Below are 27,348 nucleotides of genomic sequence, written 5' to 3' on the forward strand. Positions count from 1 at the left end.
AAACCAGTTATAATTGGCGGTCTCGCATACTTGCCAGTGAACCAACACACTTGTTTAAATCGGCGATTAATTGTATGAATAATGCACGCAATTTAATCGTGGGAAAAAATGAGTTTGCTGACATCTTACACATGACCGTGGGTAATTTTTGTTCCCACGTTTGGTTTTTTTGCAAGTTAATCAAATAGCTTGCAAGAGAGAGGGAAAAGGAACTGAACGCGTGTGTGCGTGGCATCCGAGAACAAGGAAGGACTAGGCCATTTTTTTGTATTATTGCTCCTTGCTCTTTACTTTTAATAACGTACACATATATCTTTTATTTCCTATTTCCTATTTCTTATTTCCTACTTCCATTTTTATATTCATGTTTATCCAAATGGTGACGCCACTCGCTTGCCAACACAGGGCAGCCGCTCGACAGATCACTCGTCTGGCCAAACGACTGTACTCGTCAGCCGCCGAGATCAACAGCTTTGAGCCAGTGCGAGGGATGGACCTTGGCGTGGCCCACAGCAAGCTTCTCCTGCGCTCTGTGGCCTCCGTACAGGCGAGCAGCGAGCTCCAGTCGCTCGGAGTTGCCGACGGCGACACTAAGAAAATGAACATGTGCCAGGCGATCAACGACGCAATGCGTCATGCGCTCTCGGCAGACAACACATCGGTGGTTTTCGGCGAAGACGTGGCCTTTGGAGGCGTGTTCCGGTGCTCCGTCGGACTGGCTGATGAGTTTGGCAGAGAGCGGATATTCAACACGCCGCTGACCGAGCAAGGAATAGCCGGGTTTGCCATCGGCATGGCGGCAATGGGCCACACAGCGATAGCCGAAATACAGTTTGCCGACTATATTTTCCCGGCCTTTGACCAGATTGTCAACGAGGCTGCAAAGTACCGGTACCGCTCGGGCAACCAGTTCAATGTGGGCGGGCTCACAATCCGCACGCCCTGCTCGGCCGTCGGCCACGGCGCCCTCTACCACTCACAGAGTCCCGAGGCGTTCTTTGCCCATGTTCCCGGGCTCAAAGTCATAATGCCTCGGTCACCGATCCAGGCCAAGGGCCTGCTTCTGGCGGCCATCCGCGACCCCAATCCGACCATTTTCTTCGAGCCCAAGATCCTGTACCGATCGGCTGTTGAGCAAGTGCCCGTCGACGACTACATGCTGCCTCTGTCAAAGGCCGAGATACTCAAGCCGGGCAAGGACGTCACTGTTGTCGGATACGGCAGCCAAATATACGCACTGGAGAACGCCATTCAGATGATCGAGCGCGACATGCCCGGCGTCACCTGCGAGCTCATCGATCTGCGCACAATACTGCCGTATGATGCCGAAACTGTCATAAACTCGGTCAACAAAACCGGCCGCTTGGTGGTCGCACACGAGGCGCCACGCACACAGGGTTTTGCTGCGGAGCTGGCGGCCGAGATCCAGGAGAGATGCTTTTTGAGGCTCGAGAGCCCTGTCCAGCGTGTTTGTGGCTTGTTTGTACCACACCCGCTGGTTTTTGAGAGATTCTACATGCCCTGCGCTGTGCGCACGTACGAGGCTATCAAGAACTCGCTTTCCTACTGATAAACATTTTTCAATGTCCGTACAACAACAACAACAACAAAATATAAACAAAATAATGCTACTTGTAAAGAGCGTGCAAGCTTTAACGAAGTAAAATTAAAAGGTTTTAAACTTGTTCGATGTGTGAGTGCAATCGGCAAAACAGTAGGGGAGGAGGGCATTTGAAATGGCATTGTGTACCACCCACCATCTACAGCCCCTCCCCTCACCCTTCGCTGTCTCAATGTTATCCCTGGAAAATTAGTTTAATATTCATTAAACAAGGAAGGTTGGCATGTTACAGATGGTGGTCACTTGGTTCGTTGCCGGGACAACCCTTTGTGCTACAAACAGCACATCATCTAAAGTTAATGCAACTATTTTGCCGAACAAAATGATATTATTTTAGGAAGTATAACCATTTTGTTGTAGTCTCACGACAAAAACAAGAGAGATGTAGAGCTTCTGCTGAGTCCAAGTGTAAATTTTGTGGTTCTGTCTCTCTTCTGTCTCTCTTCCTCTTCCAATTTTTTTGGCTCCAACTAAACAAAGAACAACAACACAGATTAAAATTTCTTATATTGATGAGCAGCTACAACGATAACAGATACAACACCAACTACGAGGACGCCTCTTATGTCCACGGTTCTCCCGGAATTCGCCAAGAGGAGGTGCGCGTGCATAATATCAACTCACCCTCTGTCCCCATCTCCTCGATGGCTCCCAATCAGTCCGCTCAAGAGTACAAGCCGTATGCTGGCGCCTACAGTGAGTCAACCTGGGACAAACCATCCGTCGTCAAGAGCAATAAAGCGAGGCTGTCAACGGCCAAGGGTAACAGTCTCGACGAAGTCAACATCAGCAGAGACCCCTACGCAACGACCATCGTCCCAAAGAACGAGAACTACGACAAGGGCAATAATCACAGCTTTGTCGGATTCAAGAGGATGGGTGGCTGGCACGCGACGCGTTTCATATTCTACGTTCTCACACGCATCGCACAAATGGGTGTAGCAGTCGTCTGCATTGCGTTCCTGGCAGAGTCTCGCCGCAAGCGTTCCTACGACAATATTGAAGCTGTAGAGCGCAATACGCAGATTGCCATTTTTGTCGTCGGCGGGCTGACAGCGCTCACAGCCCTTATTTCAATTCTTCTTCATTTGTGCGCGCGCACTCGCCAGCGCATTGAAAAGTCGAGGCTGTCGTGGTTTACTTTGGTGCTGAGCTTTGTCATTTTTGGCGCCTGGGTCGTGCTTGTTCTAATCAACATCATTGTCGTTGATTGCTCCAAGAAAGTTGACGGTAGTTGGTGCCGCGACCTCAAGGTCAGCTCGGCTACTGGATTGATATCTGCCCTGCTGGCCATGATTATCGTGTTGCGCAGCTTCAGCATGTTGGTCAGGGCCGGCAGAATAAACATGCGTGTCAAGCAGTCGAACATGTAGGTGCAACATTGGGTATATATATTGGTTTTATACTTCAAAATCGCATATTACTGCCGTCAAAAAAAATAGTTCGTTTCAAGAAAATACAAATAATAAAATACAAATAAACAAGTATATTATGTCAATTACAATATTGCCTCTTTTCTATTCAAAGAATAGCTTGTCACCATGGCTCGCGCGTGGAAGATGGTCGTACACGGCCAACTCGCGAAAATGTGGGTATTTGTCCTTGTACTTGTCAATATATGCCTTCACCGCGTTTTTGGTGTCTGACGTGTTGCAAAAGTTGCGCACTAACGGCATATGCATCAATATGATAACTATAGACTGTATAAACCAGTCTTTTGTATCGCTTCTTGTTCTGTTAACCAGCGCCAGATTTTGCACGTTGGAGGCCAAGGGTTCGATAGACTCGCTCATCTCTTCCTCGTCCTCAAGGTACATCCCCATCACTCCCTTTGTTATAAAGTTGTCAACCGTCATGCTTATTAGGCTGGGTGTCCGAGGCAGAATCCGGAACAGTCGTCGGCAATCAAGCTTGTCGAATCTCAGGTGTGTCAGGTTGACCCAGTTAGTTCGCCCCGAATCCAAAATAAAGTCCATGTTTCTAATCTTTAGCGTGGCCATTTGCAAGACATTAATGCCGCTCAACATGTAGTTTAAAGTTCTGTAGAACTCGTCAGAGTATTTGTACAAAATGTTATCAAAAAGCAGGTGCACATTTTCTACGCGTTGGACGCTTACGCTTTCAATCGGAGGTTTTGCCAGCAGGGTGTTGGCCAGCTCCAAGTCCAATATTTGGAGCGGATACTCGTCGGAAAGCAAGACATCGCAGTCTGTTGGTCTGTTGAATATACCGAGTGTCTCGAGCCTTGGGAAGCACACCCTGTTCACAAAATTTAAATCTAAACGATGCCTCCAACTGCCAGGGGGTTTTTTAGGAGCTCCGCAGTTGGATGGCTGAACCAGTGCATAATATACCTTTAATGTTCTTAGACTCTTAAACACAATATCGCTGGCGGTTGGACTGCTCTGAAAATACATCCATGAAAATTCGCGAGGTGTGTCGTTTAAGTTGAGCAGTTGTAACGTATTTTTACATGTCCTAGAAATCAACTGCGCCGCTGTGAGGTCAGGCACAATGACCAAGCATGTCAAATTTTCTGGAAGCGTGGCCACACAAATGTTTGCTGGCAACACGTTGCTGACGCTTTGGACCCGGCCTGAATACTGCTCAATAATCCTGTTGTAAAACGGTTCTGTCACACTGGTTCTATTGCCACGCAGCTCGAGTGTCAGTATTACAGGCATCAATTGCTTTGTGGCAGCCAGCAATGACGCTAGTTCGCGCTCCCACTCGTTGGATTCTAGCTTGATGCCAATGTCTTTCTCGCTGGGCGTGTCCACGCGGTTGTCATGGTCAATTGAAAGCTGCAGCAGTTCTATTGTGTTCCAGCAGCCCGCGTCTGCACAGTGCTCCCGCTTCAGTACTAGAGTTAGCCACCTGACATGCTCAGAGTGGCTCATTTTGATAGCCATACGTTTAATTTTGCACATTGCGTTGACAGTTTTTACCAAGTTCATGTTTGATGCCACTCGCGAATTGTCGTATATAGTACCAAAAGAACCGGGTTCCAGCCCCTGCTCATCATCGTTGCTGCTGCTTCTGTCGATACCTGGGGGTTTGCTCTCAAAATAGATGGTTTTGTAAACCAGCGATTTTCCTATTGTCCTCCACTGCTTGCATGTCGCCAGCAGTGGCAGCTTGGTCTTCCACGCGCCAATAGTATCCATATGGTCGCTAACAGCATAGTCCAGAATAAGCGTGGTGACAGTGTGCGGCAGGCTGTCAAACGAAGACATGCTAAGCTAAAATACAATAAAAAATTAGCTAAAACTAGGAAGAATATTAAAAATGCAAAAAAAGAGAGGGGGGGAAGAAAGCGGAAAATAAAATAAAAAGCTGGGAAAGAAAGAGCGGCTATTTAAATATGTATGCATTGTATATGTGTATTTATTTATATGCATGTGTACTTTTTTGGAAAATAATAATTGTTAGCTTGCCGGCGAAAAAAGGCTTTGCAATAATTCCTTTGACTTCTTTTATACAATCAATGCTGCGCTGTCAAAAACACTTAGTCATACAGTGGAATTTGGCGGTATGACGCTTCGCTCTTTCTCATTCGCTTTCTCCTTCACTGCGAAGCACGTGTTGACCAGCTGCCGCTAAAGCTGGTTGATGAATGCCAAATTACTTGGCAGCTCTCTGCTTATTTAATTTTTTGGATCCAGGCGATCTTGATGACACGCACGCAAGACAAAAATTGGAAAATTGGACCAGAAGCAACTTCAAGCTCAAATGACAAGCCTTCACGTATCATCTACTTGTCTGGGGTCTCACTATTATTTTCTCGATTTCTCATTTCGTTTCAATTAAATTCCAGTCCAATTAATCACTCTCTTTTCTCCATTTCTTTCCTCCTGCTTGCTTGCATTTCTAAGCTTTCTAAACATGTACGCTGGAACCAATCTGGGCTCGCTGGGCGGCACCAGCGGTGGCAGCAGCAGCGCCAGCGGAGGAGTGCGGCGAACACTGGGCTCTCTGAGCTCGGGTATAAGCGCGTCGCTTTTGTACGGTACTTCGGCAGAAGAGAAGGTGGTCCTAGACATTGGGTCGTACACCTTGCGAGCGGGGTTCTCAGGCGACAACTCGCCGCTGCACACAACAGAGCTCTTCAGCAAATTCACCATTGTCGGGCCGACGAAAAGACTCGCCGGCAGATCTCGCGGGCTGTTTGACAGCCGCATAGGTAGCGAGGAGGTGCTAGAGGCGCTGCTGCTCGAGCAAGTGCGCGAAGTCTACCGGCGCCACCTCCTTATAGACTCAAAGTCGCGCAAGGTTGCGGTGGTCGAGGGCGCACTGCTGCCGGTGCAGGTGAAGCGGGCTCTGACGCGGGTGCTGATGGGGAACTTGCGAGTGCCTCAAGTGACGTTCTACCCGAGCTCGGTAGTGGCTCTGATGACATGTGGCGCCATGGCCGGGCTGGTAGTTGACTGCGGGCATCGCAGCACAACCGTCATGCCCGTATATGACTGCCGGCCGCTGACGACATACATGGTATCGACACCGATGGGCGGCAACACACTTTTCAAGAACCTGCGCGAGCTGCTACTACGGTTTGGGCGGTTCCGGCCGTTTAGTGCAAATGAGGCTGGCAGCATTGCGGTTGACGACGATGTTCTCAGCGACGAGATTGTGCATCTTTTAAAGACAAAGCTGCTATACGCGTCGCCGGTGGGCATTCCCCAGAGCTTTGGCCGGCCGCCGACAGAGCTGGGCGTCGGGCTCGTGGGCGATGACTTGGTCGGGTGGTTTGAGTCTAGCATGACTGCCAGTAGCGAGTTTACACGGATGACCGTTGATTCGAGCAAGCATGGTCGCGGCGTGCTTGAGTTCCCCAGTTGGATCCGCGAGCGCGCGGCCGAAGTGCTGTTTGCCGGCGATGCGACGCAGGACCACCAGGGCATTGTTGAGTCGCTGGCCCGGTGCATCGGGCGAGCACCGGTCGACACGCGCAGAGCATTGGTGAGCAAGATACTTGTTGTTGGCGGGGTCGCTGACATGCCCAATCTGCGAGTGCGGCTCTTGCATGATCTCGTTTCGCGTCTGCGCCAAAACCCCAAGTGGTCTGCGCTGGCCGATATCGCCGCGCTGGCCGAGGAGCGCATTGGCTCCGAGTCCCACAGCAGTAGTGTTAATAGCAGCAACAGCAATATCAGCAAAGGTCGAAGCGTTGGCTCTGGGCCGTCGCCATCGGCTGCCAATGGTACGGCTTTTGCGTCGTCTAATAGATGCTGGATCGGTGCGTCGCTGGCGGCTGCCGCCAAGATTGGTGGCATAGACATCAAGGCCGAAGAGTTCGACGGCGTCAACCTGCCCGACTGGACAATTCAGTGACAATTGTTTTACTAATTATTATTGAATAAACAAAAACACAAGTTAATAATTGTTTTTCTTTCTCAAAACTTTGACGTTGCCCATGTTGTTATGATGTGTACAAATCGCTGCTCAGACTCTGCCAGCTCTCTCCTAACACCGCGAAGCCTGGCTTCCTGGGCCACCAGCTTGTCGCTTAGAATCCCCATTACGCGCGCATCATCGGGGTTGTATCTGGCCAAGCCCTGCATGTATCTGTCAAAGGAGCCCCCGAGTGTGCGAATTTGCGACTCGGTGAGGTCGATGTCGCGGCTGATTTCCTCCTCGCGCATCGTTGCGTCCTGTCGCTGCCTCTTGATGTCCGTAAACCTCTGTAGTGCGAGAGACAATATTGCCCGCTCGCCGCATATTTTTGACGAGTAGAACCGGTCATGGAGAAGCTTGTGCAGGATGTTGTCGGGCGTTGGCTCGTATGGCATTTTTGGATGAAGAATGAAGGATAATATGAAATGAATAATGCAAGTGAGGGATATAATTAAATAAAGTGAAAAAAGTGAATGATGATGTTTTATATTTTTTTTAGAGGCAGTGTTCGATAACTTGATTGTTTATATAAAAGTTTGACTTGGCCGCATTGTTAAATATTTTATTAGCAATAAATTGTCTACCAGCAATAACAACAACAGCAACAGCAACAACAAAAATGGCATGCATCTTGTCAATGCGACTGCACAGTCTTTTTGGTCATACAATATTTATTGTAATCTTGCACTTGTCGCGATAACAATACGAAAAAACATGTTTGAACAATAGTTAGATGTATATGTAGCTTCATGTCATGCTAAAAATACATGCATTTTGTTTTATTGTATTTTATTAAAAAATGAATAGTGATTTTTAAAACACTATAAACGCAACTGTGTCAGCCGATCCCTCCAAGTTCAGCCAGTGACATTCCCATAGTGCGATTGGATGCCAATTCTCAAGAAAACGCAGTGTTTTGTTCCTGAACGCTCATGCCCTGAACTGCTGAGATTATTCCCATTAGCTTTCCTGCTATTAACCGCCACTTTTTTCTCTTAATTTGATCCAAAATATGGCCCGCGCGAAAAAGCACAATCTCTCAGAGTCATGCATTGACGGAATACTGGACAACAAGCGCGCAGCCAAGAGCGCAAAGACCAGCAAAAACGACAGCGAGCAGCATCTGCGTGCCGAAGGCATCTACTATGAGGAGGAAGGACTGCAGCGGATTACGCCCTACTACCACAAATTTGCCACCCACGCTAAGGGCCGGTGGGTTGGGCGTACGATTTTCGAAGTATTTAGCAAAGAATTCCGTGACCGCAGCGTCGAATACTACGAGGCGGCGATCGAACAGGGCCTGATCGAGATCAACGGAGAAAAGGTGCAAAAGGACACGATAGTGTGCAACAGCGATTTGGTCACGCACTACATTCACCGCCACGAGCCGCCGGTGACTACGCAGGCCCTGGGTATAGTTGAGAAGATCCAGGACGGGCTGCTGCTGATTGATAAGCCCGGAAGCATCCCGGTTCACCCGACTGGGCGGTACAATTATAACACAGTGACAAAGATCCTGGAGATAAAACACGGGTATAAGACGCTGTTCCCCGTCAACCGGCTCGACCGGCTGACCTCCGGCCTGATGCTGGTGGGACTGAACGTCGACGTTGCACGCAGAATGGAACGCGACCTGACTAACCACCGAATCCAAAAGGAGTACGTGTGCAAGGTCAAGGGAGTGTTCCCAGAGGGTAAGATAGTTTGCGATCAGCCCATTCGCGTGGTCGCACACAAGCTCAGCCTGAACTGCGTCGATCGCGAGCAGGGTAAGCCCTGCTTGACCGAGTTTGAGCTTCTGTCGACCGACGGGGAGCAGAGCATTGTATACTGCCGCCCGAAAACCGGACGGACCCACCAGATTCGCGTGCACCTGCAATTCCTTGGCTTCCCAATCGCCAACGACCCGCTTTACTGCAACAGAGAGGTCTGGGGCGACAGCATGGGCAAGGACGGCGTGTTGCCGCCGAAAAAGCAGAGTGTCGAGGCGCAGACCATTGAGGAGGCGGTTGTCGCTGATACCAAGGGTATGTCTGGAAAAATGAACGGCAAGCGCGACGATGACGGCGACAACGAGGCGTGGAAGTCTGTGGTGCAACGCATGGAAGAGTGGAAAACGAAGCAGGAATTGATCGAGCATATAACGAACACTGTTGATCCGACGACTGGTGCGCAGGTATGCGAAAAATGCTCGAGCCCGGTGCTGGCTGATCCGACTCCTGACGAGCTGTGCATCTGGCTGCACGCATGGCGGTATAGCGGCCCTGGATGGTCGTACGAGACCTCGTTTCCTAAATGGGCAGAGGGCACAATTGAGCATATTGAGCGCGTCAAGTACCAGGCTGGACCCAGCGAATAACGCTAGAGATTGATTTTTTTCTCCGTAGACTTTAATTTCCTTTGCGGGTAATTGATGCTTAGCCTAGTACCACCACATAATTATTAAAGACCTATAGGCAATTTAAATTGCTTGCATTTTCGTGTGATTTCATATTTATGAATAAAGGGTCTGAAGCTATTGGCGCCGTTAACGAGTGGGGAAAAAATTATTAGCAAAATATTTATTGTAGACTACACGCAATTAAGTAAAAAAAGTTGACAATGCGTGTGCGTGTGTGTGAATGTGTGTGTGTGTGAGTGTGTGGGTTCTACTAACAAAAAAGCGTAACGATGCTAAAAAAATTCAAATAAGTGTCGGTCTTAGTGGTGCACAAGCGACCCTTTTTTAAGCAACGATAGAGTAGTCGCGAGCCTCATCCGGAGTGATCCCGCCGTTCTTGTCGCGGGTGTCAATGTCGCGCTCCTCAACCTTGTTAACAAAAGGAGACATTATTATATATGAACGGGTAATGGCAGCAGTTAGTTAAAAAGAATAAGAATAAAAATGAATGAGCGACCTTTTTTTATAAAAAAAAAAGAGCGAACGAGAGGCTTGCAAATTTTGGCAAAGAAACAGAAAAATTGACGTTCCTGCAAGAGCCCACTATCGGTTACTTTATACATTTGAAAAGTTACATGGCTGGTAGGGTAGAGAAGGTAGAGGGGGGAAGGGGTTGTAAGGGGGGAAGGTTCGCAACCACCCAGAAAAAAAGGCCTTCGACCTCCCCTTGATTTCTTTTCTTGGTTACTTTGGTAACGGAAATATCAAAAAAAAATTATTCCACTTGTAAATAAAAAATATATCCACATTGTGATTTGTAAAAAAAAATAGGCCCACGGTTGGCACACAATCAATCCCAAAAATAAAAACAGCGAGAGAAATATTGAAAAAAAGGCAAGAGCAAGGAGGGAGAGGCTCATTGAACGTTACTGTTTGGAAAGAAAACAAGTGTGCGCAAATTACACAATAATGAAAATTTTTTATATATCAGAAACTGGAACTCTCGGCCATTCTATTATTGAGCCACAAAAAAACATTTTTTATTTTTTCACATTATCCGCCACCAGGTCGTTTTGTCTAGATTTCAACCATTAACACGGAATATAAATATAACGCGCTTGTATTATTTTTATATCATTTCATAACAATATATTTTCGGTTCGTTAAAGTTTTTTGTATCCTTGTGGCGTCAAGTAGTCAAAACAAAATCCTTTTTTGTAAGGCTACCTGGATACTGTGCTATTTTATTTTATTTTTGATATAAAGCGGTATCCATAGAATAACAAGAAATACGACTATATATGCAGTATGCCATTTTTAATTTCACTGGCACAAATAAATTGGCCATGAAATATCGCAGTTCTTTATTTTTTAAGAGATTTAGAGGGGGGAGGCAAGTAAAAAAAACAGCAGAAGCAGCAGCAGAAATGAGAATAATGTACCTTGCCAGTTATTGTGGTGGGCCCTCTTTCTCTCTCTCTCTTTCTCTGTTTTTGTTACTTTTATTTCCCCCAATTTTTTTGTTTTGAATGTTTGGATCATTATTTTTTTTTAATTTTTATCACTGTTTGCTATTTTTGGCAACTGCATAGTTGAATGGTAACACCGCACCACAACAAAAAACTTTTTTATTTGATGTCATATCGAGAAAATGAAACAACTTTAGTGGGCGAGAAGTAAAAAAGATGGAGACAAGCGGCGTAAGCACTAATGAACACTTTTTTGTGATATTGAAAATTTACTTTTTCTTGTACAAGGACGTATGTGATCGGAAATTAATCAACCTTATTGATATTGATATGTGAGGGAATACCTGTTTTTATATATTGGATACCCGAGAAATAGCAAACAATAATTTTTCTCTGTTACAACAATGGTTGCGATGTGTATCCCCAACCCGACCCAATTTTATTTATATTATGTGCGGCCAATTTTTTCTGTTAATTTTATCACTTCCGCCATTGCATTGTGCTCCCAAAACGGGCAAAGTGTCATTCATTTTAAAAAACAGCGTAAACACCAAAAGAAAAAATGGCTTGCGGTTGGTTGACAGTGACAAAAAATGTGCAAGCTTGCGAATGTTGCGATGTACAAATATTCAAAAAAAGACAGGCGGAATCAATTGCATTAAAATCAAGTAAAAACAATCAATTCAAATCAAATCAAATCAATACTCGCCTTCGTCACAGTAATATTCGTCTTCGTCTTCGTCATCATCGTCGTCAATGACATACGGATACTCGTTGCCATTCTCATCATAATACAGCTCGTCATCTTCCTCATCAACATAGCCGTCTTCATCCTCATCGCTGATATCAATGGCTGGTTCTTGGGCGTTTGAGCGGCCTTTAGAGAAATCAAACTTCATGCGATTGATCTGCTCCTGAGCATCCAAGGCATTCTCTGTAGCAACGACAACCTCGACCTGCTTGCCCGACTTCAGAGCATCAACGAGCTGGGGCTGATACTGCACGCCCAATATCGACTGCAGCGTGCCCTTGTAAAAGGTCTCGACCAGCTTGGCCCTCGCATTGATAGTCCTGCTGTTCACATTGAGGATGCTCGATAAGAACGACACGGGCGCCCACGGGTCGTTGTTGAATGCCGACTGGGAGTTCTTTTTCTTCGCCTTACCGTCACTCCCCTTTGAACGCTTCCGACTAGGCCCGGAGTTGTCACCGCCCTGCGGGATCCCGGCCAGGGCCTTGAGTGTGTCGTTGATGGGCTCACCAAACTTGCGCGTCTGATGGTATGCAAATATGGCATTGTTGAGCAGATCATATGCGCCGCCAAAAGTCTGCTTGATCCGGTTGATTCCATAGCTTCCCTTGGACACGTCGTTGGTCAGCTCGCAGGGGTCCTCGATGGACAGAAGATAGGGCTGGTTCATGTTGTAAAATCCCTTGCGGCGCTTATCCAGGTATTGGCCCTTTTCAAGCACGCTGATGCACACGGTGTCATAATTGAAGCGCTTGCCGTAGAGCTCGAAGAACTCTATCAAGAGCACGCCGAGGTTCTTGCTGACATCCAGGCCGCCGGCCCGGATGCGCGGGTGCATCTGCAGCATGCTGACAGCCAATAGGGTGATAGCATAGGAGCCGATACCGCCAGTGTACACTTCGTTCATCGACCGCTGTGCCAAGAACTGCTTGATAATAAGCACCATGGGCCGGAGGGCATCCGGGTAGACCCTCTCGCAAAAGGACCGCTGCACGGAGGCGGATTTGAAGCCGCTGTCGGCATTGATTGAGATATCGACGGCAAAACCAGTGACCATCTCGTGTGTCTTGATAATGGGCACCCGGGCATTGGCAATGACCTCGCAGTCCCGACAAAAGCCTGACTTCTTCATCTGCCGCGCCAGGGTGTACAGGAAACGGCGCACGGCCTCTTTTGATTTATAGTTCTCGGACATCTCCTTGGTGCCCTCATTGTGCAGCATAACGGTCATGTCAATGTCGCTAGTGGGCAGGTACAAGCGGGTCTCAAAGCTGCCAAAGCACTGGGCCTTGGGCTTCACGTCGATCATCTGTAGCTGGTCGAGCACACGCTGCATGCGCTCAATAACCCAGAGGCGCATATGGTGTTCTTCGGGTGTCGGGGATATGTAGTCGATAAAACGGGTAACTTCCTCGTTGATCATCTCGCTGATATCCGGCTTGGAACCCTTTCCCAGCCTCCGGTGACCCTTGAGCCAGGGCGGCAGCGGTTGGTTGTTATAGCATGTCTGATAGTTTCCCTGATCCGGAATATCGTCTTTGGCGGCGGCCTCATCGCTGTCGGCCTTGCGCTTGATCCGGGTGATACCGATATCTGTTTCGGCGTGCTCCGAGTCTGAAGTGTCTGAGAAATTAATGGTTATAAAGTCTTCGGACTCGGTCTGCTTGTCCGCCGAGGATGTCATTGTGGATTCGGCGGGCATTCGAAAACCTGGAAACAAAAGTATAAAATATGAAATATGAAATAAGAGAAGCTTGATAAATTAATAAGAAAAAAAGAGGACTAATTTAAAATATATAAACAAAATTTAAGGCAACATTTGAAAAGTGAAGAAAAAAATTTGAAATGGCGGTAATAGAAAAAACCGGGAAAAAAATAAAGTAGCAATTTTGAAAGGGTGTTTTATTTTTTAAACGACTCGGCTCGAATGAAGAAAGAAAAAGAAAAAGCGTATGGCTAAAGAGTGATCTGAGTAGCTGCACTTCTTTTTTTGCATCGTGTATATCGTGTTATCTTTTATTTTTTATTTACAGCAAATTACACAAAACGGGACAAAAATATGGCATTTAGGTCAGCATACGGACGTGGGTCACTGGCGGTTAGTGCAGCGTACAAGGGAGTGCGCAGTGCCAGCCACGTGTCGCCCCTAACGATGAGCAGGCTGCTGCCGCTGGGCAGCATACATCCGAGGTACGCAGCCGGAGGCGCCAAGCAGATGTCGCACGTCCCCAACTTTGAAGATAAATACAAGGCCAAGCTGCTGCAAAAGGCAAAGGCCGAGGGCGTGGCTACGATTGAGGAGCTCAAGAAAAAGAAAAGGGAGGAGATCGCCACAAAGAAGGAGGACCAGCACCAGAGGGTCGAGACCGCCACAGCCCCCACTAATGGCACGCAGGGCAGAAGATCAGCCGCGAGCCCGAAGAAAAGTCCCAGCAACTTGCCGCCAAGCACAAAGACGCTGGATCAGATCATGCGGATCGAGCTGCTGGAGAACAACACGGCGGAGGAGATCAGCGACATCTGGAACAAATACCATGCAACCAGGGACACGATCTCAGCAGTCATCCCGACATCCACATACACCGATCTTCTGCAGGTGGCGCGCAAAAATCCGATATTTATCATCCCTTTGCCGCGTAAAGAAGGAGTCGAGTTCTACTTTTTGCAGTTCGAGCACCACCAGGTGCACTTTACATCGTTGATCGAATACAAGACCAACACGGTCAACGCCAGGCCGTACCTGACGCTGACGCACTATACGGATCTGATGCAGGGCAAGGGCGTTGTGCTGATGCGCGGCGAGATGGATGGCGAGCAGAGGTTCTTGGATGTGCAGAATGCGCAGTATCTGGCCCTACAGATGCAGCAGTTTTACGTTACTGGTGGGCTCGAGAAGCGCGCGCTGTTGGAGAAGTTCAACCAGCGGCCCGAGGAGTTTGATTACCAGGAGCTTATGAGCGTAGCTGAAAAGCTTTGACGGGGGGCTGTGCAGGGGTTTAGGGGAAGGGCCGAGCTAGTTTTAACGTAAACAAAACATAACATAACAAAACAAAACATAACAAACGGAATTAAACGTCAGGTTTGAATGGTCCAAAAAAATAAATAAATTCAGACATGAAATTCAATTTCGTAGCCAGCCCCTATAAAAAATACATTCTTTTTCTCTTCCCAATTGCATTTTTAAAATCCATTATTTCACACCATTATCTTCTTTTTCCCCCTCGCTCACACTTTAAATTTTCACTTCCACACTTTGCCATGAGCTCAGAGTGGTCTGAATTCACACAGAGCTGGGACACGCCCGACGATGCGCAGGCCGCGTGGCCAATCTCGGCGCTCCTAATTACCAACAGCTCCGAGCTGATATACGCAGGCGACACAAGCGGGCGGCTGACAACGTACACTCTGGGCAGGCCAGGCGAGGCGCTCGAGCGATACACCAGCTTCCTGTGCGCACACACGGCGATCCGGCGCATGCACGCACTAGGGCGGTCAACCAGCGGAAGCGTGCTGGTGCAGACGGACGACTCGGTTCAAGTGCGCACGCGCGGCGGTGCCAAGGCATTCGGCAAAAGCACAACGCCCAACGAGCCGTTCACAGCGTCGGCAGTCAGCGGACTCGAGGCATTCGTGTGCACGGCGGCCGGCGGCGGCACGCTGCTGGACATTGAGCGCGGCTCTGTGGTGCGGCGCGCAGCCGTCGACGCATCGGCGGTGGCGGCAGACCTCAATGGCGCGTGTCTGACGCTGGCCACGGCGCAGGGCCTGGTGGTATGCCGCGACGCGCGCGCAGGGCTCGGCGTAGCACAGACCGCGCGCGCGTTTCCCGGCGGCGGCGCTGTCGACATGGTGCGCAACGGTGCGCGCATTTTTGTATGCGGCACAGGGCCCGACCCGGCAAACGCGTACCGCTTGCTGGCACTGCCCACTGTGCGCGTCTTTGACGTGCGCAATCTGGCCCAGCCGCTGGAAGACATTGACTGCGGCGACGGCGCAGCGCCCGTGCGGCTGTGGGCTGGCGGCGACGACCTGTGGATCTGCCATGACTCCGGATACGTCGAGACGCGGTCGGCGCGCGACGCGTGGACCACGCCCGGCGACGCGTTCGCCGAGCCAGCGCTGAGCGACTACGCGTACGCGTCGGCGTTTTGCGTGGCGCCAACAGGCGATGCGGCGCTGGTGGCCGACACCGACGGTGTACTGCACGTGTGGGCGGCAGGCGAGGCGCCGCGGCTGAGCGAGAAGGCGGCATTGCGTGATGGTGACTTTGACTGCAGCGCCGAGATGCCGGCGCTGGGCGTCGACTTTGACTGCGATAGCGTATCGCTGATGTGCGTCGAGATGCCGGCGGCGCGCGCGCCGCTGCTGTCATGGATGGACGGTGAGCGGCTGTACGATGTCGGGCGGCCGGCGCGGTTCGTCGATGCCGGCGTGCTGGGCAGCTTGCGGCAGATGGATGGCGTCGGCTACGTGGCCAACCCGCGCACGGCGCGCCGCAACCAGCAGGTGTTTGGGCGCGCGTGGCGCCAGCGCTGGGGCGACGGCGCGCAGGATGACGGCGAGCTGACGCTAGGCCGGTCCAAATTCCTCTCGCAGCAGCGGCGCCGCACGCACGCGTCGCCGCAGCAGCCGGATGCCGCAGAGCTGCCGCCGGTGCCTGAGTCGCAGGCCCAGCAGCCCCAACAGCAGCAGTCGCAGCCGCCCAAGCAGCTGCAGCGCATGCGCATTTCGTACTCGCGGTTCGGCGTCGAGGACTTTGACTTTTCGCTGTACAACGCGACGGCGCACAGCGGACTGGAGGGCGGGCGGGACAACGCGTACGCCAATGCGTTGCTGCAGACATTGTTCCGCAGTCCCGAGCTGCGCAGCGTGGTGCTGGCGCATAGCGCCGGTGACTGCACTGAGCCGCAGTGTCTCAGCTGCCAGATGGGCTTTTTATTTCGGTCTCTGGAGACTGCAGCCGGCGCTAGCTGCCACGCGACGCAGCTGCTGCATGTGCTGGCTGACCGGCCCGAAGCCGCGGCGCTGGCACTGCTAGAGGACGAGCACGGGAACCCAGCCAGCGGCACATCGTATGCTGTACTGGCTCAGCGGCTGCTGCGCTTTCTGCTCGAGCAGGCCAGCGGCGAGTGCGCAGGGCTGACGGCTGGCGCCAATGGTCGCGCTGTCGAGCGTATCGTTGGCTTTGCGCAAGACACGCATACTGCGTGTCCGCAGTGCCATGCGATGCGCAGCCGCTCGTCGCACGTGTTTGCCGCCGACCTTGACCCGCCGCAGGGCACTTCGGGGCTGGCAACCCTGTTGGCTGGCGGCTCTGTGTCGGTGCGCCGCGCTGAAATGCTGCGCAGTGGTCGCCGCACGGGCATTCTGGCGCTGATCGAGCAGGCGCTGGCGCGCTCGGAGACCACGCGCGCTTGGTGTCCTGAGTGCCGCTCCTTCCAGCTGCTCCAGACTGAAAAGCATATGACACAGGCGCCTGCCGGATACTTTGCGTTGAATTTCCCCGTTATTGAGCCATCAGCGGACGCGGCAGGAGGCAGCTCTGGCTCCGGCTCCGGCTCTGGCTCTGGTGGCGGCGCGTGGCAGACGTCGCTACCGGCCGAGTTTCGCCTGGTTGTTGGCGGCGCCGCGGGGAAGCGCGTCAGTGTGCTGCCGGCGTGTGGTGAATCTCCGGCCACTGACGACGCCCCGAGCACCGAAGATTCTCCGGCCACCAATCCCGCCTCGATCAGCGGCCCCGCCCCGGTCAGCGATCCCACCCCGAGCACTTTCCGGCTGGTTGCCGTCGTGTCCAGCATCCGCGACACGGTGCGCGGCCCCGAGCACCTCGTCGTGCACGTGCGCGGCCCGGACAGCGCCAGCGGTAGCGGGTGGCTGCTGCTCAACGACTTCCTGGTGCAGCCGGTGGCCGAGGACCGGGTACTCAGCCTACACGACTGGTGGCGGACACCATCGCTTGCGTTGTACGCCAACAGTGACCGGACACCGTTGGCACCGCTGCTGGCTGCGATCGCTCGCCGTCACCCGTACAAGATCAGCACGCGTATCCTGACCCACCCGAAATCCATTCTCGACCGGCCCTCGTCCTACCGCCGCAGCAACAACAATTCCAACGGCGGTGGTAAGGCGCCGCAGCTGCGCGGAGCTAATCGCCGCAACGAGGCTGTGCCGCTGACGCGAGCTGAGGCGGAGTCGCTGGAGAGCGGCCATTTTGTCTGCGCTCTGGACGCTGAGTTTGTTGTCCTGGATGCCGCCAAAATGGAGGTGTTTTCGGACGGCACGCAGGAGCTGCACCAGCCGCCGGTGCACACTTTGGCGCGGCTCAGCGTTGTGCGCGCCAACGGCGGTCCCCTCCATGGGCTGCCCTTTATCGACGATTACGTGGCGATCGCACGGCCGATTTCTGACCTCGCCACACAGTACTCTGGCATCCACGCTGGTGATCTCATACAGGGTTCGTCCCCGTATAGGCTGTCGACAATGAAGGAAGTGTACAAGAAACTGCGCCTTCTCGTTGATTCCTGCTGCGTCATAATAGGACATGGATTGAAGCACGATTTCCGCGTATGCAATATTTTCGTACCTGAAAGTTTGCAGCGCGACACCATGGTGCTTTATCAGTCGCCGGCGCATATTCGACCCATTGCATTAAAGTTCCTTTATTGGTTCTTCTACCGCAAAACTATTCAGTCTGGGGAGCACTCGAGTGTGGAGGATGCCCAGGCCACTTTGAAGGTATATGAGTCGTATTTGAGGTGTACGAGAGAGGATCCTGAGGGGTCGATTGATGCTGCTTTGGAGGCTATTTATTTTTTGGGCGCGCAAACTGGATGGAAAACATTAGAATAACAAAAAAAAGTTTATGAAAAATAAAAAAAAAAGTTTATGAATGAATGTCTATGTAGAAAACAAAATAATGTAAAGTAATTATTATATTTTGCTACACATTGAATATGCAACTGTAATATAAAAAAATTAAAAATTAAAATATCCTTTTCTATTTTCTCGGTTTTTTTCCTGCACACTCGTACGAATGATTGGCTACTTGTAGGAAATCATACATGTATTTGTAGCAAAACCCGCACTGCCATCCATCGGATCCTCCTCCTTTGACAGGAAACGACGGTGCATCGATGTACTCGTATTCAGAGTCGTCATCGTTGTTCTCTTTGCTACGGTTCTCTGCTCTTTTCCGTTCTTCCTCGTGTTCCCTTGCCTCTTGTTGCCGCTGCTGCTCGTACGCTTTCTCCCAGTTTGCTTTTGCTTGCTGTTGTCCATACTGATGTTGTCCGTACTGATGTTGCCCGTATTGATGCTGCCCTTGCCCATTGCTGCTTCCAGTCTCTCTATAGTTCTTGTTATTCGACTGACCGTCGCTGGTCTGCATTGCTTTAAAATGGGCTAGTATTTATAACCGTAGGTGTGTAAATGAATTGAATATAAAAAGGTGTGAGTGAAATGGAATAATTGTCGATTATAGTTTTCATTGTTTTATTATATACATGTTTTTCACATATCTATTCTCTGTTTCCATGTATTCCAATGTATGGAAATATGTGAATGACCCAATCGAGATTTGGTTTTATTTTGTTTGTTAATTAGTTGGTTAGTTAGTTTGTTTGTTTGTTATTTGAGTAAATGAATACAATGTGCATTGTGGCTATTGTGACAACAAAAATGTCCAATGGTGTTTTTTATTTTATACAATAATAAAGGATATTGCTACAATAACTATCGTTTATATAAGAACAGGTTTTATGTAAGAAGCATTGGTGCAATAATATATCCCAATTCAAACTGCGAGCAACGTGTATTTTATTCTGCTTTGTTTTGCTTACAATGACAAACACACACACACACACATGCACGCAGTGCCTTGCATGTAATTCCGTATTGATATTCGAACACACATACTAAATATGGTGTTTTTATACGCACATAATTATAATTAGTTGGTTTGTTGGGCCTTGTTAATTTATATCGAATTAAACCAACATATTTGCTGTAAAAGCAAAATAGACGACCCCTGCAATTCATTTGAAAGCCATACAAAGATAAATATAATTTACATTGTATAAATATAAATTAAACAGAAAATAAAAGGAAAGTTGAACAAGAAAAGAAATTTTCCGCATCAAAGAAAATAAATGAAAAAACGAAGCTTTATGGTAAGAATAAAAATATATAATCCCTTACCCATGTAAGACACAAATAATGAATGAACGATGCCAGCAACCAAAGATAAATATATGCCGTATATTTTCCTCCTCTGCTTTTATTTTTTAACTTCAACTATTATTTAAGTACACATTTATCTACACAAAGCTAATAATATTTAACTGTTTATTTTGTGTCAAATGTGCGCTGTAAGAAAGGTTAATATCAAAGTATACAAAAATGACGAGTGCGTAGGCAATTTAGGAGAGGTGCCCGTTGAAAAAGGTATTGCATTTAATGTATTATTGAATAGTATAGCTAATGGTAGGGATAAAAATTAAAGTTTCAAAAATGGCAACGCATATTTGGACAAGATTAATGAAGTTTATAAAAAATAAAATGGGACAACTCGGAAATTCAATTCCATTTGAATTGATATTCACACATAGTGGCCATTTTATTGATTTTATTTGTTTGTTCAATATTCTTTATTTATTCTTTAAACCAGCGCATTTGCGCAAAATAGGCTTCAAGTTATTACATAGTGTTACCAAACTCAAGAACCAGATAATCACCTAAAAAACAGAGCACAATAAACCGAGCTTGATATATAAATGTTTTTCAGGTGGCATAATTAATAATACCCGCTGCTCAACTAGGAAAAATTAAAACTTACTGGACCATCAATAAAATAATTGTTTACAGTAGTGGTTGTATTTTCTTAAAACATTGCACACATTCAGCTTCCATAGGACAGATACAGTCACATTGAGTATATTAGGCTTTATAAAAATACACAATTTGTTGTGAGCCCGCATTTCTCGGCCAAATCCACTATTTTGTTTTTGAATTTTTTACATCAGATTGCCTATTTGCTAGCCAAGACACCACTTTGTTAGCCAAGGCCCCTTTTTGGACCAAATTGCCGCCTTTTCTTATATGGAAAATTTGATTTTTCTAACTAGAACGTGAACTATCTTTCTTAAAAGATTTGGTTGCTTTTTTATTGCTATGTGTTTGCTTTATTGCCACACCGCACTATATTATGTAATGCTTCATTAGCAGACATTCAATATTTTTACTTAGCCAAGACCTTTGTTTTGTTCCATTTTTTTGCTACTTTCCCTCCGGCTATTTGTTTTTCCAACATATATTGATTTATTAGAAATGTAATGGTATAGATATTTGGACTGATGTTGGCGTCCACATTCCAAGTATTTAACATATTTATATATAATGAATTTACACTTTCCTTGAGTAATTTTATTTAAATAATAAAAGCACTTAAATAAAATTGTATCTCCTTTTCTCTCTCTGTGTATCGTGTTTGTTAATTTTTAGTTTTCAATATTTGCCTGAATCAATTATTAATTTAAGTGGAAACAAATTATGATTTATTCAAAAATACCAGGGTCACTTAAGGTTTGTGTGTTTTTGTATAAAGCTACTGAATTCTAGCTTTTATAAAACAATCCTTTCCTTGCTCAATTACATGCTGACACCTTTTAAAACATTGCCTAAAACAAACCCTGAAATCATTACATATCAGGGAATTGAGCTCAGACTGACATGCACGCTTCGTCGCTCGAATATCCTTTAACTTGCAACCTCTAAGCCTGTTCTTGATGCGTGGGAAAAGCCAAAAGTCACAAGGTGTTAGATCTGGCAAGTGCAGTAGTGATAAAAGTTGTTTCATCCCAATCTGCAAAATGTGGCCCAACATACGTGTTGGTTTGTGAGGTGATGCATTGTTCTGGTGAAACATGATTCTGCTGGGGTTGGCGTTCTTGTGCATTTTCCTACTTGGCAACCATGGGATCGATGCTATTCTTGAAAAAGTATTCGCTATTGACAGTGTGCAATTTGATGTTAAGGTTTGCGTAAAAATACCAGTTTTGGAGAAGATGAGAGCAATAAATTTGTCTTGACCAAAGTGTGAACTAACCTGGGTGGGTAGCGTATAATCTCCAATGATATATACCCTGGCTGCCAAGCCATATAATGGCGTGTTCAGGTAGACATACGGTTTGTCGCATGTAGCAATGCTATATATATTTGTTCTGGACGAGCCAGTGAAGTTCTCGATGAAATGCTGGCAAAACTCAATGCGCGTTGCCTTAAGCCCATCAGTGAGGGAATGAAGGACCAATTGCTGATGAGCCATTCTATAGCCCAGATCACAACGCAAGACCTTTCACATTGCTGTCATCAAACAATCGTACTGTTTAACTAAATTATCAGCTCTTGTATGTGGAAATGGGTTGATTGTCTTGCGAATATCGGCGCCATAAAGTTATGCAATTTTGAGTTTTGGACGGCCGCTTCGAGGCTCATATTCAATGTCCATGCGTTCGCGACTAAACCTGTTAACCCACTTTCTAACAGCTTGTATAGAAGGTGCGCCGGTGCTGTAATGCCGTAGTAAAATTTGGTGAATATACAATAGCTTTTTTCCCTCTAAATAATGATATCTAATCAAATGACGATATTCGATATTTGCATTACTTTTAGGCAAAATTATTTTTAAGAATTTTAAGTGATAAAAGCCAACATTTTCAAAGTTGCACAGAAGGGGAGACGGGCTAGGAATGAATGTGAGGGTGGAAAATGATGACATGTTCTAGTCTTATACTAATAAATACAAAATATCTAGATACAAACAATACTCCACACGGAGTGAAAAACGAAAAAAAATACTTTTAGTCACGGTGATAGCTCTGGAAAAAATAGGCAGTTTGCTAATTAAAATTTTAGCTGACATGTGCCAAGAAAATACGCACACACAAATATCCAATCAATAATCCCCGCGCCCAACTATTATTGTAAAGGTAAAAATGCCGCACTGTAATGTGATATTTAAAAAGCTAAAGCCCCGCTTTTGTCTCAACCTTATTTTCATTATTATCTCCATCCTCACCCTAAATAAAATTAATATAAATACTTATTTATTTTTGTAGTTATAAGCACTTGTAAACATCAACTCTATAAACGTAAAAGTCACGTTTCTTTCATTAAAATTATAGGGGTCGGGTATCTTTCTTCTCGCCGTATTTAAGTTCCGCTAGGACACAAATACATTGAAAGGCTGCTTGACTATGTAAAACAAGAATGGAGAATCCCTTGGAAAATGGATGCCCACTTTGAAGGTTCTACTCTCGAGTCCCGCGACCAAGCCATTTTCCCTTTAGATCTGACTCTAATGTCCTTGTATATTAAAAAGGTAGTTACAAAGTTATTGTAAGAATCCAAGCATATTTTGCTTTGTCAGGCATTAAACAAACCAAAACAACTATTTTAAATACGAATAGGGGCACATTGTAGAAATTCAAATATTTAAGTATTTTCCCACTATTGCTAGTACCCACATTTAACACAAAAATAATGTTTAGTGGTATGTAACTACGCACAGAAACACGCAGCACAAAAAAGCGTTGAGCAAAAAAGTTTAAATTGAGCAGCGGTACTTGACAGCATAATTTTTAAAACAGTGGCTGACGGCAAAAAATTCTGGAATTTGATACATACATGTCATTACTAGAACACATCAGTTAAAGCAGCAAGTTAATTCTATTTGTTTAAATATTGTTTATGTGGCTCAGTTAAAAATACTAATTTATAATAACCAAGGGTTGTTTATTAATTATTTGACAATGGCGGACCCGCAGACATGTATTATTTTCATCGATATGCCAGTAAAATCAAAAGGCATTGTTTGATTTCAACTGGCAAAATTCTTATTGTCATTATTTGTATACCAATGTAAATATTTTATTTTATACCTATTTCAATAGCTTTAAAATTAAAATAAATGGCCATGTACAAAGAAACCCTGTAATAAAAACTGAAAATTAATGAATGCAAAATTTGACGTCTTTTAATTTTTATATTCCGCGTTTTCAAATTTTCTTTACTCGTCAAAAATAAAAATGTTGCGCAGCCCGAGGACATGGAAATGAATATTGAGGTTGAGAGTCATGAAACAAGTCTCTGTCTGCATGCCGATTGATAGAGCACATACCGGACCATGTGGGAGTGAATCAGGTAATTAAATAATGCCATTCATATATGCAGCCTGTTTTTATAACGCACGCGCACGAGCGTAAATACGCAAAGACCAAAACAATGACATATCAGGGGGGCCGGGCTACTTGCAGAAGAACCAGCTTTCGCCAACGGAGCGCAAAACTGGCAATGTGCACAACAATGGAGATTGAGGCGTATATATATTAGACGAGGTCGGTAATGGTAGTATTTTTGAAACATTAGTATTAAACCCCCTTTACAAAACTACTTTTTCACACTAGTGCTTTAGTGGTTATATATGTTACAAAGGGGTATAAATCAAAAAGGATATTTATTTCTTCCAAGGAGAACAATTCCTGGCTGCCCGATAGCCACACCTTTTATATGTTCTCCTTGGCATATAAATAAACTATAATAAAAACATATCATTTCTTAATTGCCACGCGCGTAATCAATTGATCTCAGTAAGGCAACATGCAATGCCATGTGCCTAAACTGTAACATATATATCACAACAATCCAATTAATTTAAATTATAAGTAAAATTATCCTTACAAGGATGGTCGACAAGCGGCTCAACATTCGAACAATTTTATTATCATTTGAGTTTTACAGACATCGATGAACCAGTGGAAGGAATTACCCATGTTTTACACGCCCGGTTTGGTTGAAGGATCCACTGCCGAGGCGGCTTGGAGGATCTCCGGAAATTACTAGAATGTAGCTAATGGTAATCTGATGTAGCTTAAGGCTACTGAGGCAGTGAATTTTACCTGCCCTTTAGTAATCAGTTAATTTTTCAGAGCTTTCTGTCTGTTGTTTTCCCTCCCATTGAGCCGAGCGCGTGGTTTAAGTAGGCTCTAAAGGATAAAGGAGTCTAGGGAGCGGAGAGCATAAAAGTATTTTATTATAAAATAAAGCCAATAAGGAAGCCCGAAAGGGCCTTAACCCATTGCCTCAATAGCCTTTGGCTACCTCGGAGGAATTACAACAAAAGTTGTTACGATTTCACGCCATTGTAGTCGCCCACAAAGGAGCCGATCGTCGTTGGCTTACTCAGCCTACAGACATGGCGTCAACAAAATTTGATATAGTGGGGAGTGGTGTCCAAAAAAGAAAAAGTAAAAAAGAAAATATTATGTATGTGTAATTGCGAAGTGCCTGCATAAATGTGAAAGAAAAATTCATGTTAGCTATTCTTTTCTTTTCCTCACATCTATTTTTCAAGCCTTGCATTTTTCAAGCCAAAGGGCGCATGGTCAAAACGAGTGCTCTGCAGGTCGATCCATGTGAGCATATATGTACTGCATATATAAATAGAAGAATGATAATATGTCGAAAAGTGAACCAAACAAATAGAACAAATAGATTGTGGTTTCTTTCTATTTCCGTCACTTGAAAATCCTTGCTGCACAGGCAAATCAGCTGAATGTTTCTTTTGCTATTATTCTTTTAGCCTAATCAAGGAATAGTCCGAAGGGTAGTGTGGCAAAAAGCATTACGTAAATTGAACAAAGAAGATGTGGCTGTAAATGCCTTGGATGCGACGGGTAGAACATTCCACTGTGCAAGCATAATACCTACAAGTATAAAATAAGCATTGCACCCACACCATTGTCATCTCTCCTTATCAAAACATTCTCATCTATCCAATTTTTCAGCAATACTTGCATACTACTTTCTTATTTCAAATTTATTTTTGTTTGGACAATATTTTCTCAACTTAGAAATGAGACATTCGACTGACACTGCACCCGCCAGCATCTGGAGACCATCGCCACCGACTGAAGCCCAAATTGACAGCCTGCTTTACGACTTTTAGACCTGACAAGCACCAACCAGTATTGTTTAGCTGGGTTATTTATATATATCAGATACGCACACTTTTTTAATTTAGCTAGATGCACAAATATAATTTATTGAAAACAAATAGTCAACAAAAAACCTTTAACATACATGTACGTGTTGGCGTAGCAATGTGCTATTGTGTATGGCGGGTTGAATGAGCCCGATATTGTAAAATATAGAGGTTGTCCAATTCAATTACACGCAACGTAGCCAGCCTTACCAAACACTTAAACACCCACGTAACGTTTAAAAAACAATCATTATATATAAATAGCGAAATAACTTTTAGAAAGGGGTGTTAGTAAATTACTTCGATTTTAAAGTATACTTGTCAGATCAAAGGCCCCCCCTGACACAGTTTCAATATTAAATACAAGGATATGAACCGGCGTTAAACTCAACATCAACATCAGAATCGCCACCAGCAACATCACCAGTCAGGGTTTGCACTTCCGCAATGTCGGGCGTCTCAGCAAATGTCAATTGATCTTCCTGAATGCGCACGCGGTAAAACTCGTCGAGGCTCGCCATTGCCGAACCAAAATTCCTATGCACGCGCAAATGCTGACGAACCCATTTGGACAAACGGTTGATATTCCACGACTGACCAAACCGGGACTCCAGCATAATGATTGCTCCCCAGTCGTCTTTGTGCCGAAGACAGCGGCCGAGCGCTTGGTTAATCGCCCGGAAGGCCTGGGTATCGTACCACTTGGATCCATTCAGCAAGCCCGTAGAAGCAGCTGCTTGGTTGCCGTTGCTTGAACCTTGGGGATACTGGTATTGTCTATACATTTGGTCATTGTACTCGCGCTTCAACATGACCTTGACGTCCTTGAATGCCGGGTACGGAATGCCAATGTTGACCACCGTGCGACAGAAAAAGTCTGAAAAGTCAATTCCCTCAGAGACCTTGCCGCGGTACACAGCAAACATCACTGCGCCTCGGGCCAGAGGCTGGCCGGGCAGCCTGTCACTAGCAAGGCATCTGCGGTATTCAGCCAGCAGCTTCTCAAACTCGTCCTTGGATCCGCCCCTGGGCTCGACAAACACGGTCTTGTGCACGTTGAGCTCGTCGTAATGTCCGGTCATTCTCCAACGCGCAATCAGCTTGTTTAACAGGGCGTAGGAAGTGACGAAAACCAACATGCCGTCGGGAGAACTGGAAGCAATAGAACACAGCGCCTGGCCAACGTCGTCCTGAAACGAAAATGTGTCCACTGTGTTATACTTGCCCTCGAGAACCAATCCAGATGGCCCACACTCAATGGCCATGGCAGAGAAGCGGGCAGGGTCGATGACGTGGCTGGCCTCGAGCTTGCTTGCAAAATACACCTGCAGCTCCGACTCGTAGCTGTCGAGCGGTGACAGCGTTCCGCTCGTCAGGATGATCGAGCGCGAATAGCTTGCAATTTCTGAAAAAACGACACCAGGGTTGAGCGCCCAGAATGCCATGACATTGACAAATGGCGGGGGTGGCGGAGGTGGTAGTGTGGACTTTCTCCGTCGTTTGCGCTGTGGGCCCTTGTGGTATTCAGGGTTAGGCTTTTTGATCTTGGCTATGCGATAGTCATGGTGGTACTTGCTTCCCGGAGACGTGTACTTGAGAACCTACAGTAGCCCTTCAAGGAGACACATCAAGCTGATAGAAAGGTGCTTGAGAGGCGGCTGCTGATTTTCATCAATCACTTTCAACTTTTTGTCG

General features: G+C 46.7%; 10 protein-coding genes across 10 annotated transcripts; 6 read left to right on the top strand and 4 right to left on the bottom strand.

Moving 5' to 3' along the window:
- Nucleotides 1-236: 236 nt before the first annotated feature.
- BX661DRAFT_185349 (thiamine diphosphate-binding protein) lies at nucleotides 237-1,630 on the top strand. The gene has a single exon (XM_051536751.1). It carries the CDS (start codon nucleotides 365-367, stop codon nucleotides 1,568-1,570), a length of 1,206 nt encoding a protein of 401 aa, XP_051390121.1. The 5' UTR covers nucleotides 237-364; the 3' UTR covers nucleotides 1,571-1,630.
- Nucleotides 1,631-2,133: 503 nt separating this feature from the next.
- Nucleotides 2,134-2,994, top strand: BX661DRAFT_199625 (uncharacterized protein; the record flags this gene model as incomplete). The annotated part of the gene is made up of 1 exon (XM_051538345.1): nucleotides 2,134-2,994. One exon carries the CDS (start codon nucleotides 2,134-2,136, stop codon nucleotides 2,992-2,994), a length of 861 nt encoding a protein of 286 aa, XP_051390122.1.
- Nucleotides 2,995-3,027: 33 nt separating this feature from the next.
- Nucleotides 3,028-5,048, bottom strand: BX661DRAFT_185351 (uncharacterized protein; the record flags this gene model as incomplete). The annotated part of the gene is made up of 1 exon (XM_051536752.1): nucleotides 3,028-5,048. A coding segment is annotated over exon 1 (1,715 nt), but the record flags the coding sequence as incomplete, so codon positions are not given.
- Nucleotides 5,049-5,123: 75 nt separating this feature from the next.
- BX661DRAFT_185353 (uncharacterized protein) lies at nucleotides 5,124-7,005 on the top strand. The gene has a single exon (XM_051536753.1). The coding sequence runs from the start codon at nucleotides 5,507-5,509 to the stop codon at nucleotides 6,950-6,952; it is 1,446 nt and encodes a 481-aa protein (XP_051390124.1). The 5' UTR covers nucleotides 5,124-5,506; the 3' UTR covers nucleotides 6,953-7,005.
- BX661DRAFT_185354 (uncharacterized protein) lies at nucleotides 7,006-7,494 on the bottom strand. Its single transcript, XM_051536754.1, has one exon. The coding sequence runs from the start codon at nucleotides 7,408-7,410 to the stop codon at nucleotides 7,015-7,017; it is 396 nt and encodes a 131-aa protein (XP_051390125.1). The 5' UTR covers nucleotides 7,411-7,494; the 3' UTR covers nucleotides 7,006-7,014.
- A 349-nt stretch (nucleotides 7,495-7,843) lies between these two features.
- BX661DRAFT_185355 (pseudouridine synthase) lies at nucleotides 7,844-9,540 on the top strand. The gene has a single exon (XM_051536755.1). It carries the CDS (start codon nucleotides 8,028-8,030, stop codon nucleotides 9,372-9,374), a length of 1,347 nt encoding a protein of 448 aa, XP_051390126.1. The 5' UTR covers nucleotides 7,844-8,027; the 3' UTR covers nucleotides 9,375-9,540.
- A 2,616-nt stretch (nucleotides 9,541-12,156) lies between these two features.
- Nucleotides 12,157-13,299, bottom strand: BX661DRAFT_144793 (uncharacterized protein; the record flags this gene model as incomplete). The annotated part of the gene is made up of 1 exon (XM_051533069.1): nucleotides 12,157-13,299. A coding segment is annotated over one exon (1,143 nt), but the record flags the coding sequence as incomplete, so codon positions are not given.
- Nucleotides 13,300-13,830: 531 nt separating this feature from the next.
- BX661DRAFT_144876 (ATP11 protein-domain-containing protein) lies at nucleotides 13,831-14,592 on the top strand (the record flags this gene model as incomplete). The annotated part of the gene is made up of 1 exon (XM_051533078.1): nucleotides 13,831-14,592. One exon carries the CDS (start codon nucleotides 13,831-13,833, stop codon nucleotides 14,590-14,592), a length of 762 nt encoding a protein of 253 aa, XP_051390128.1.
- Nucleotides 14,593-14,873: 281 nt separating this feature from the next.
- Nucleotides 14,874-19,010, top strand: BX661DRAFT_172293 (ubiquitin carboxyl-terminal hydrolase-domain-containing protein; the record flags this gene model as incomplete). The annotated part of the gene is made up of 2 exons (XM_051533768.1): nucleotides 14,874-18,350; nucleotides 18,765-19,010. The coding sequence occupies 2 exons, from the start codon at nucleotides 14,874-14,876 to the stop codon at nucleotides 19,008-19,010; spliced, it is 3,723 nt and encodes a 1,240-aa protein (XP_051390129.1).
- A 6,730-nt stretch (nucleotides 19,011-25,740) lies between these two features.
- BX661DRAFT_43475 (helicase C-terminal domain-containing protein) lies at nucleotides 25,741-27,264 on the bottom strand. Its single transcript, XM_051539167.1, has one exon. It carries the CDS (start codon nucleotides 27,096-27,098, stop codon nucleotides 26,010-26,012), a length of 1,089 nt encoding a protein of 362 aa, XP_051390130.1. The 5' UTR covers nucleotides 27,099-27,264; the 3' UTR covers nucleotides 25,741-26,009.
- Between the last annotated feature and the right edge of the window lie 84 nt (nucleotides 27,265-27,348).

The sequence above is a fragment of the Kickxella alabastrina genome, assembly GCF_025024165.1.
Source record: "Kickxella alabastrina strain RSA 675 chromosome Unknown BX661scaffold_18, whole genome shotgun sequence".
Taxonomy (NCBI): Eukaryota; Fungi; Kickxellomycota; class Kickxellomycetes; order Kickxellales; family Kickxellaceae; genus Kickxella; species Kickxella alabastrina.